At 36.3% G+C, this 11132-nt stretch overlaps 1 protein-coding gene across 1 annotated transcript in view; it reads left to right on the plus strand.

Annotated features, from left to right (window-relative positions):
* The window catches only part of LOC107040970 (dystrophin, isoforms A/C/F/G/H), a 332601-nt gene that overhangs the window by 29658 nt on the left and 291811 nt on the right, over positions 1–11132 (plus strand). The window contains exons 9-16 of the mRNA XM_015261308.1: positions 793–945; positions 1369–1530; positions 1681–1983; positions 2917–3531; positions 4503–4622; positions 5415–6587; positions 7729–7947; positions 9924–11065. Of these exons, the coding sequence (XP_015116794.1) occupies positions 793–945; positions 1369–1530; positions 1681–1983; positions 2917–3531; positions 4503–4622; positions 5415–6587; positions 7729–7947; positions 9924–11065 (3887 nt within the window). The remainder of the gene's footprint in view (positions 1–792; positions 946–1368; positions 1531–1680; positions 1984–2916; positions 3532–4502; positions 4623–5414; positions 6588–7728; positions 7948–9923; positions 11066–11132) is intronic.

Consider the following 11132-nt stretch of genomic DNA (forward strand, 5'->3'; position numbering starts at 1 on the left):
TAAGGATATTTGGGGATCTTTTACAGTTTGGTACAGACCGCTCTATAGATTTAACCATTTTCAATCATCAAATTTTTCAATAAATTGTTTGAGAAAATTGTGAAAAAAAATTAGAAATATTCCGCGTCATTCAAATTACATTTTGCCCAGAATTATTATTTTTCTAAACATTCGTTGTTTATAGAAATAAATAATCAAACGTGTTTAAACTTTCGGAAACCTTATTTTTTTGGGATGGAATCTATTTCTGGTAAAATTCTGAATATGAATAAATTTGTTACGATTCCGAACAAATGAGTTTTGGGGGGAAATTATAGTGTTTATAAATCATTTACAGAAATGCTGGTAATTTTCACAAATTGCAATTTTTTTATTATTTCATCAATCTTCCTTTAAACATAAACTTTCCAGTTTTTTTCAGATTTTAAAGAGATTTTCTAACGGTTCAATATGGAGATTAAAATTTAAACCTGCAAAGTTTAGATAATAAAATCATTATGATAATGATAATATTCAGCTAAGTTGAAAATCTGACACAATTAATTAAAAATTAATGTCATTAAATACAATAATATAAAATAAACAATGATTTCAGTAGTGAAGTGGTCAAAAGGTTCAAGTCATTTCCATTCTAGCGCCAATTCTCGATGAATATCTCAAATTCTAAAGGAGTTGGCAAAATTTTCCGAAATATTTTTTTTGTAAAGAAAAGTGAAGACTATCAAAAACGATCTCATAAAAATTTCGCTATCTTTCTTAAATTCCGAGTTATTCAACAAAATTTTTCATCAGGATTTGGAGAATTATATTCGAAATCATTCCGAGTCTCGTCGTGAGAAGATCCAGGAAATTGGGAAGCAATTGGGGGAGAGTGACATAATGACCAGTTCGATTGAAAGTGATGTTGAGGGCCTAGAGAGACGATGGACAGATTTGAGAGAAAAGGTAAGAGTTCACCGAAGAAATGAATTTTTTTCAACATTGAAAAATCGTGACTTCATTTAAATTTTTAATTTCTGGTTTCGTGGAGGATATTAAATATAGAAAAAATTGTTGGAATTTTTCTTCTCTAAATGATATCAGTTCAAATTAATTCAAGCATTTTATGGTGAGGCACCAAAAATTCTAGGAAAATTGTGAAAAATTCTAGCTTGAGGATTTCACATGTTGAAATCACATTCGGTTGAATTGAAAAAATTCTTCACGTCTTCACAGACATGAAGCCATTGTTTTTCGAGAAAGTACGGATTTTGAGCTTTAACAGATGTTCGATGCTTCATCCAAACATCACATTGATTTAATACACTGCTTGATAACCGCTTGTTGACGTTATAAAAACGTGCGGCTAACTTTTAATTGTTGAGCCAGGCAGGGGAGCGTGCCCAGCTGCTGGAGGGATCAGTGAGACAGGCGCAACAGTCAGAGGGGAGAATACTAGCCCTTCAGCATTCCCTAACGCAAGTAGACTCTGTACTAACAGCACGACTCGACAGTGATTTGACTGCTGATGATTTGCCTCATGATTACCAGGTGATTCATTATTTCGTTTCATCATACTCATTGGAGCTTGTGAATCTCAATGCCTAAGTCAATTTTTTTATTAATTAATTTTTTTATTAATTGATCAATTCAATTTGTCATGAGTTATTTTTGCTACATCAATTCGTTGTTTCGAAACAGAAATTAATGGAAGAAATGGACGGCCAGGAGACGACTCTCCACGAGATGAAATCACAAATAGAAATATACGAAAATTCTGGAAAGCACGAGGCTGCGAGTCGCCTCAGAGAACAAATGACCCTAATTGAACAAAAGTTTTTGGAAGTTCAGAGGAAGTTTCAACGTTTCCGTTCACCCTCTAATTTGGAGCCTAGATTATCGCGAGCATTGCGGGAACTTCGGGGTATCGAGGAGGCCACTTGTTTATTGGAGCTTGCCTCGGAGGATCCTGAGGCTATTGAGGGCCAATTGAAGCATTGTCTCGTAAGTTTCCTCAATTATTTCTCAATTCGAATATTGAGGATTGTTTGCCCAGAGAAGTATAATTTCCTTTGCTCTTCAAGAAATAGTTGAAACTTTCGTAATGCTTTTAAAAAGTTAATTGCAATAATTTCGACAAAATTAAATTAAAAAAGTTTCATTCATTTTTAGATTCATAATTCATTATCTCATTAATTTCTTGAATCATTTCTCAATTTGAATATCGAGAATGTTTATACTTCATTCAGAGAAGTATAATTTCCTTTATTCCTCAAGAAATAGAAATTTTCGTAACGATTTTCAAACGTTAATTGTAATAATTTTCCACAAAATAATTTTTTTTTCCAATTTTCAATTGCAATAATTCCGACAAAATTACATTAAAACATTTTCATTCATTTTTAGATTCATAATTCATTGTATCATGAGTTTCTCTAATCATTTCTCGATTCGAATATTGAGGATGTTTATATTCCGTCCACAAATATAATTTCCTTTACTCACCAATAAATCCTCGGAATTTTCCTGATGTTTTTTGTTCAAATAATTGCAATAACTTCGACAAAATTGAAAGAGAAAAAAAGTTTCTTGTGCCCGTCTTCTCATAGAATTCCTTTTGTAATTGATAATTCAGTAGCTAAATGTAGGGAAACAATAAAGAAAAAAAATGAAGCTAATTTAAAAAAATATAATGGATGTACCAACGAAAAGTCGGGAGTATTTATGCAAATTACATAGATATTTTACTCATTTCGTGCATTGTTTTCTCATCAATTTTATGTTAGTGCATTAAAATTCTCATTCGACTGAAGAAGAGATCTTCCTCTATCAGTGATAAAGAAACGAGAATTTATTTTCCCTGTGTTAATATCCTCAATCCAATCCTCATCAGATGAAAAATTAATTGAACAATTTCTCCAATGAATACTTTTTCAGAGATTCTACCAAACCCTGAGTGAAATCAAGAGTGAAATTGAGAGTATAATAGTGATCGGCCGAAAACTAGTGGAAGAAAATTCTGTCTCAGAGCCCGATAAATTCTCCAAAAGAATCGACACCCTGAAAGAACTGTACAACAAACTCGGTCTGAGGATAACAGAATCCAAATCGATCCTGGAATCAGCTCTGGAATTATCCCGAGACATGTACAAGCACATGACGTATTTGAACATGGCCATTGACAGTATAAACAAGGAGCTTGATACCCAGAGAAATATGCCAGACCTCCCTGTCAACGCGATATACGTCACTGAGACACTGACTGAAGTGCTGCCGAGATTGAACGCGGTTAAAGAGAAACTGTTCAGAAGTCAGGATGAATTTTTGAAGCTGTGCGATCCATCTTATCTGGAGCAGCTGAAGGAGAGGCTGACAGATATTATAACGAGGCTGACGAGCACGGAGAAGAGGCTGAGACAGATATCCTCGAGTGAGGATGAGCCAAATGTCGATGAAATTAATGCCTGGCTGTTACAAATTGAAGAGAAAATCAATAAATTATGCGATGTACCAGCTGAGGACATTGATAAGGAGCATATTGAGAGATGCAAGGTAATTTATCTCTGACGAATTCGTTAATTGAAGACAGTTATTTAAAAACCGGGTTCAAGGTGATTCAAGTACCGCACTAAAATTTCAAAATCGCAGGGGTCTTTATTTATCCTGCTAATGAGTTTACTGCTTCAGTTTTAATGTAAACAGAATTTTTTAATTAGGTTTTGATTTTTCTGATTGATGGTTCAGTTTTGATTTAAAAAAAATTAAAACATTGAGTTTTGATTTTTTTCACTGATGGAATGTTCAAAAGTATCCTTCAATCTTGTTCAAAAGTGTGACTTGAATCTTGGTTTACACATATAAAATATATGGAAAAATATAACTAAATGGGGCTTTTTGAACATTTTCATTGTTTGGGTTTTTGGAATTTTTTCCATAGAACGTGCCACAAGTTAGAATTCTTAGAAATTGCTCAAAATGAAGTATGAATTTTGTCTGATTTTTCTCTTCATTTTTCTCATTATATTCTAAATAAACGATTCGAAAAAAATCAATGCTTTTATTATTGATAATTGATGATTTTTTAATTTTTTCAATTCATTTTATTATTTAAACTTCGAAAGTCCAGGAACATTCTTCGAAAGTTTTATTCTCTATTTTGGACCGTAAGGAAATATTAAAATACGAAAAGAATTAGAAAGTCTAATATTTACGGGAGATTCATAAAATAATTAGAAAGTTACAACTCTCTTATAAACAATCCATTTTTTGTTATAAAATTAGTTTCTTTGAAGTCGTGATAAATTTTTCCACATTCCAAATCTCACCATAAAAAATGAGGTTTCTGAAAGTGTTAACTATGTTCGTAGTTCTTTCATTAGAAAGGAATGTTGAAAAGAAGAGTATTTTTTTAAAAATGAATTGATGATGGATGAAAAAATTATTAATGAAAAGACGTCATAAAAAATCGTTGAAACATAAGTAGTTTGATATTCTCAATGATTAAAAATGAATTATTCCCCCAGGCAATTCAATCAGATATGACGGAGGCAACTCCCCGAGTATCACAACTGCAACGCTACGCTTTTTACCCAAAAGTGTCTGCTGTCTGCAACAAATGGGACAGGCTCACCCGAAAACTACAGGTAAACACTCCCTCACTCACTCCCAATTTTTGTATGAAACACAAATCCAAGAATACTTTAATTACTTCAATCATTGCTTTTAATCACTAAATTGCTTATAACAATGCTTTTCTAAAAAATAAAAAACCAATGAAACAGCAAACAATGAACCATCCAATAGAAGGGTAAACCAAGATTTTCAATGATTCATAATCACCTTAAAAATTATAGCTCAACATAACCTAATGAATAACGTAATTAATTAACTCGTAAAAGTGTTTACCCATGGAAAATAGTGTTGACGTCCCCACAGTATCAGCCCAAATACTAAGGCTAATGCCTCAGAGGTAATTACCAAATATCAAAGAGCTAGTATTCCCCAAAGATGCGAACACGACTGTACATATCACCCCAAAAAACTCCCAAAATTTCATAAAAACATGAGAATGGACCAAATTATTCCTTGCACTGGAGTCTCTCCCCAAGTACCACAATAATTTACGAACCAGATGATCAAGAATCATCAGAAAAATCTGTACAAAAAGTAAATATCCAGAATACGTAGATGGACAAAGTATTATTGGTGATGGACAAGTGAAAAAGAAAAAAAAAGATTGAGCTTTCCTTGCACAGAGAAGCGCATGGTGGTATCTATGGCCTGGCCTCACACGATTCATCATCACCATCATCCTATTAACCCCCTGGTTCTCTTCCGTTTTAACAAAAAAAAAAGTATCCGAAAGAATTTCTAAGAAAATAAACGAGAGAAATTTGTGCTCGAACGATAAACCATTAAGAATCATATTTTCACAGGGTTGGATGTCCAAGGTGACTGATAACATATCGTTAAAGTGCGAGAGATACGAAATTGGTAGGGGGAGAGACATTGGACAGGATAGATTTAAACAATTCGATAAATACTCGAGCAATGTTAACGGAGAAACGTGTGGAGTAGAGTGCATTAATCCAATTTGCCATAGTTATTCACCCGACTCTCAGAGGTACTACGAGAGACGAGTTACAGAAGTTAACAGCATGATAGATCATAAATTTGAGATGAATGAGGTACCAGATGTGGTGAAAACAGCGCAAAACGTTGAGTATCTGGAGGATGAGGAAGAGTTCTTTCTCTCGAAAAATAGTAAATTATTCTCTCAAGTGTCTGCCAACACACTGACAGCAGTGGAGTCACCTGACATTCAGTCGAATCCCCTTCGAGTTGTTGAAGTGAGGGAAATGGAAATTATTAAGGGGATAGCAGCCCCAGGTGAGCGTGTTGTGCTGCCAAAGGCTAATGTGCATTTCGGGCAGAAACCACTTGTTGTGGAGAGGGTGGAAATACTTGAGGACACTGAGACTGAACCGGAGTCTGTTGACACTGATCCCGAGGAGAAAGATGGTAAAGTTCAGGGGAAACGGTATCAGGGAATGAAGAAGGAACTTGTGCCCATATTGAAGAGGAAAAATATTAACAGATCATCGCTGAGTCCGAAGAAATTGACCCTTCGTTTGCACCAGGAGGACATCTTCACGGAGACCTCGGTGAGTTATCGAATGGCCAGGGACAGGGACAATTACGAAAGATACACGACTGCCTCGTGGAAGGATGAGGCGAGTGTTGCTGAGTATTTAATATTGGATGAGGATGAAGGAGGCTCGTCGTCAGCTAAGGAGGCAGAGAGGGAAAATAAAATGTTGGCTGGTTTAAAGGGAATGCTCTATAAACAGCGGGATGATCTCAAGGCTGAGGGAATTGGGAGATTTAATAGTGATGATAATAGGGGGAAGAAATGCATTGCTACGAGGAGATTAAAGGCTCTTTCTCTGGATGACACGAAAGAGGATTGCGAGAGTTTTTATGGGAGTGATAAAGAGACTGACGACGCTCTGATTTTTTCGGATGATACTGAGATCGACGCCAGTGATGGTAGTAGCTCTGATGGGGATACTAGCTCTGTGAGGGGTAATGAGAACTTCTTGAACAAGGTAAACTTTCTATCGGCGAGAGAAAGGGGTGCAGGTCTTGCTTGGAATTGAAAAATCGCGAGTTGAAAATCCTCGGTTAGAATATAGGTGGAACATTTTTGGTCAGCAATCTATTTCGTTAAGCTTATGCTGGACTTAGGACTATTTCAAGGTCATCTGAGCTGTGAAAAATTTCTTAAGATCTTTTTCTATCTTAATTCTTAAACAAATATATTTATTCGTAAATAAATAAATAAATATAAATATTTTTTTCAATAAATAATTATTACTCAATACTTTTTAAATCATTTGATTAAAAAAATCGTGGACAAGAACTTTGTATTCCTGTGTTTGTCGAAAAAAAATTTTTCTCAAATCTGTGCATAATGAGAGTAACTCCTCTTTTAATGGATCAATAAATACATAACGATCATAAATAATATGATATGACAATATGATAAATAAAAAAGAAGTTCAATTTGAATTTCAAAGTCTCAAATCGCTGTACTTTCAACAATAACGAAATATTTTGCTCAAGAGGGGGATCGTTGACACGAAATGGTGCCTTTGGGGATGAAAATATCTCTCATAAAGCGAAATTTATTGTTTTACTAGAGGATTCAGTAGCGAAGCGGTAAAACGGTTTGAGTCGACTTAGCTCTTACCTGAGTTTTTGAGAAATATCTCCAAATCTAAGGGACATAGTAAAATTTTCATAATGAACTTTTTTGTGGATCTTCATTCGCTCTACAAAAAAGGTTATAATACAAATTTTGCTATCTGCTTTAGATTCCGAGATATTCATTGAAAACTGGTCAATAGTCGAAATTAACTTAAACTGTTTTACCCCTGATCTATGATTATTGAATAGTTGGATTGAAAAATTATTGCTCCTTGTTTGGCAAGCAGTGCTAGAAATACCATTTTTATTTATTTATTTTCATCCCAGAGCAGCCTTCAAATAGTCAACTCTAGATTTTCTTTCTTTGGTAATTTTGGGTCAAACAAGACTCATTTGAGAAGATATTTATGTCCTCTGAGTGCAGGTGCACAAAGTAAACCCGGAATCAGTCAAAATCCTTCCTCACAATAATTAAATCTATCAACGTCAGTTTCTCCCCCGTAATATCTGATAAAGGTCTGGTATTCCTTGTCATTCCAGTCGACCGTGGAGAAGATCGAGAGAATTTCCCAGAAACCGGATGTGAAGTCTCACGTGGATGGGAGGGACGTACGCAGCCCCAACTTATCAAAAATTGGATTAGAACGTGATATCATTGAGTTCGAGCAGACTGCACAGCTTATGTCGAGGAGAATAGACGTTATGTTAATGACTATTGGTGCTGTCTCCAATGAGAAAGATCCGACGAAGCGGCTTGAGGTGAGTGAAATGAGGATTTTCTTTCAGTTACGTCGAATTCTATTTTGCTGTAGGGGAGAGGTTTCAAGACTCAATTCTCGGCGAGGGAGGTGATGGTATTCTTTAACTGCTCGGAGATATTACTGAGTGTAGGGGAAAAGAAAATGCAAACAGCCACACGAAATCGTTACGAGGATATTTTGTTTTTTATATTTTTGGAGATTTTTAATTGGCAAATTTGTAAATTAAATTGTGTAAGAAAAAAAATGGAAAAATTAATGGATTATGGGCGTTGTTCAAATTTAAGGGGTCTCCGCAGTACTTTTGGGTAAAATATGACAATGTGCTTGCGAATTAAATATATCATATAGTAATCAAAAATGTTAAAACGGTATTTGTAAAAGCAATTCTAACTACTTCTATGGTTTTGTTCGTGTTTAATTAATTATTCAAATCGCGCCTTATACACAACCTTTATGGACGCTACTTTGTCACATACCCCTCACACTGTTGACAATGTGCTAGCCAACAAAGGAAGCTAAATTGTTCTATATTAAGCCCTAAACTATATGGGCACGAAGTCCCATTGAGTTTTATCGTTGATTTGTTCAATAAATTAATGATAAAAATACTATGGCGATGTCTGTCATTATCCAACATACGCCATGTTTGATGTCCCGTCTCTCTCGAAACTAACCTCACTAACTTGACTATTTCACATTCAACTCACCTGCGCGCCCATCGCAACTGCGGAGACCCCTTAATTCTGCAAAGAATTGCTCGGCTTGTAAACTACACATTCGTTGAAAACGAAATTTATTACCGAGTGCTCTATAATATTTTATGTCAAGTCGTGCAGAAGTCGAGTTTTGAGCAGGCTGCGCGAAGCGCAGCGTGTGATAAACTCGACTTATTGCACGGCGCGACATAAAATACATAATGCAATTTTTTGGAATGCCCAATCATTCAAAGCGGGGTATCGAGTTTAGACTTCAAAGTTTAAATAATGAAGTAATTTGAATGCGGCTGAAAAAAAGCTATGATGTTATCAACAACAAATACTAACAATAATTCCTACGGAACAGTATTCCTCTATCTTCTTACACCGATTCGAAACGATAACAATAAAAATACATCCACAAATATGCGCACGTACACTGTTAGAAAAAAATGAAATGTCATGGACAGTTCACAAATAATTTTTAGGATAGTGACACTGAATGCGATTTCGGGGAGAAAACTCATGAAATTTCAAGTTTCACTGGAAATTCAGTAAAATTTCAGAATTCAAGAATTTTTGACGTAGATACGTCTATGATTTCAATATGGGGAGTCATTTTGGGAAACGATCCTTATGTGCAGCGCCATCTATCAGCATTCTAGAAAATTCTGGACATTACGAGGTAATTCGAGAAGTTTCTTGAAATTTCGCAAAAATTCAAGGAGTTTCTAGAAATTTCGAGGAAATTCAGGGAGTTTCTAGAAAATACGAGGGAATGCAAGGAGTTTCTAGGCAATTCGAGAAAGAAGGAAAGACCATGGACGTATCCACGTACAATTACAGTTCTATCGAAGATACAGCCGCCTACAATGTTTTAGCAGAATAAAGACGAGAATTCCTTAATTTATTCAAGTCTCCCATCTAATATGAATATTCAGTGCCAAATTACATTGAATTTTCAGTGAAATCTGAAATTTCATGATTTTTTTCTCTAAATCGCTTTCAGGGTGACTGTCCTGAAAATTCAAGAATATATGTTCTGGTTTTAAACTCATTTTCAGAGAAAAATTTAACTGAAATTGAAAATTCCCTTAGATTTTTCCACAAAATTCTGATTTTTTAATGACGAAATTCCTTGAAATTTCGGTGGTAATTAAATTCGATAAAAATTTCCAAAAAGTGTATATTGAGAACCATAATTGTCAAACTCTTCAAACAATCAAAAAACGCCGCGTCGGTTCGCGAGCAAAATCTCACACCCCCGAAAATTTTCTAGGTTTTGAAAAACGAAGTGAGTAGTCTCGCCCCGGACGCGGCCTCCCTAATAAGCCGCGGTGACGGTCTAGTAATGACAGTCCACATGCTCGACCCAGTGCGTGCGGAAAAAATAAAGAACGACCACCAAGACAAGCTCCGCAGTAAATGGCACCAAGTAATGACCGAAGTAGACGCACGTCGTGTCCAAGCCCAAAAGGCCGAACAATTGCTGAAACAATACAACAAACTAATCGCTGACTTTGAAAAATGGTTCCGCGAGGTGCCTGCCAAGCTGGAACAAGCCAACAATTACGAGAGGCAATTGGAGAGCTTCACCGAGGAGTTCGACGTTAAGCAAGAGGAGATAGAAAAGTTGAACAATTTGTGCAACGAGTTGAAGAAACTCAACGTCGGATACCCAGAGGCCATTCGTTACAGTATAAACACAAGGTGGCACGAGATAAGCTCTCAATTTAAGAGATACAGTGGCAGCAAGGACAAGGAAAAAGTCGCCGACAAAAAGATGGAATTGCAGGAGGTCGGCAGTGTCTCGGCACTTGACTATGCTACGAGATCCAATAAACTGAGGGAAGCTATATCCACAATATCGCGTTCATTAAACTCAACGCCATTAAACGGAAAAGATTACGAGTTATTCCTGAGCCAGGAGGAGTGTTTGCGAAAAATGAGCAATGCATTGAGCATACTAAAACCGAGTGTCGAGGAGATGGGCTATCTCTCGGAGAGTGCAGCGATGACTATGAAAAAAGAGCAGTGCGATCAGGTCAAGCGTTTGGCGGAAAAATTGAGGGATGAATGGCTGACAGTCAATCGTAATTACACTGAGAGGTACAATCGGTGGGTCAAGTGCTCTCAGAAGTGGAAGGAGGTTGATCACTCGTGCTGGATGTTCACCGAGTACATGGAGAAGTCAGCAAAGTTGCTGAAAAAAGTATCGCCGAAAATGTCCAGAGGAATGCTTCTGGAGATGGAGCATGAGGTCCAACAAATGCAGAGAATGCTCGCCTCCGTCGGCACATTGCATGCTGATATTTTGTCTCGTTCATCACCGGAGGATATCACTGAATTACAAACTATTGTTGATCATGCAAAACAACGGTGGCAGCAGTTATTGGCAGAGTTCAACGCCCTCAAAGAGAAGTGAGTGCTTTTTTTTTTGGGGGAATAATTTTTTTATCTCTCGGTTCCGTGGCCGGGGGGGGGGGGG

Source organism: Diachasma alloeum, unplaced genomic scaffold (genome assembly GCF_001412515.2).
Source record: "Diachasma alloeum isolate Michigan unplaced genomic scaffold, Dall2.0 Dall_scaffold_00351, whole genome shotgun sequence".
NCBI lineage: Eukaryota > Metazoa > Arthropoda > Insecta > Hymenoptera > Braconidae > Diachasma > Diachasma alloeum.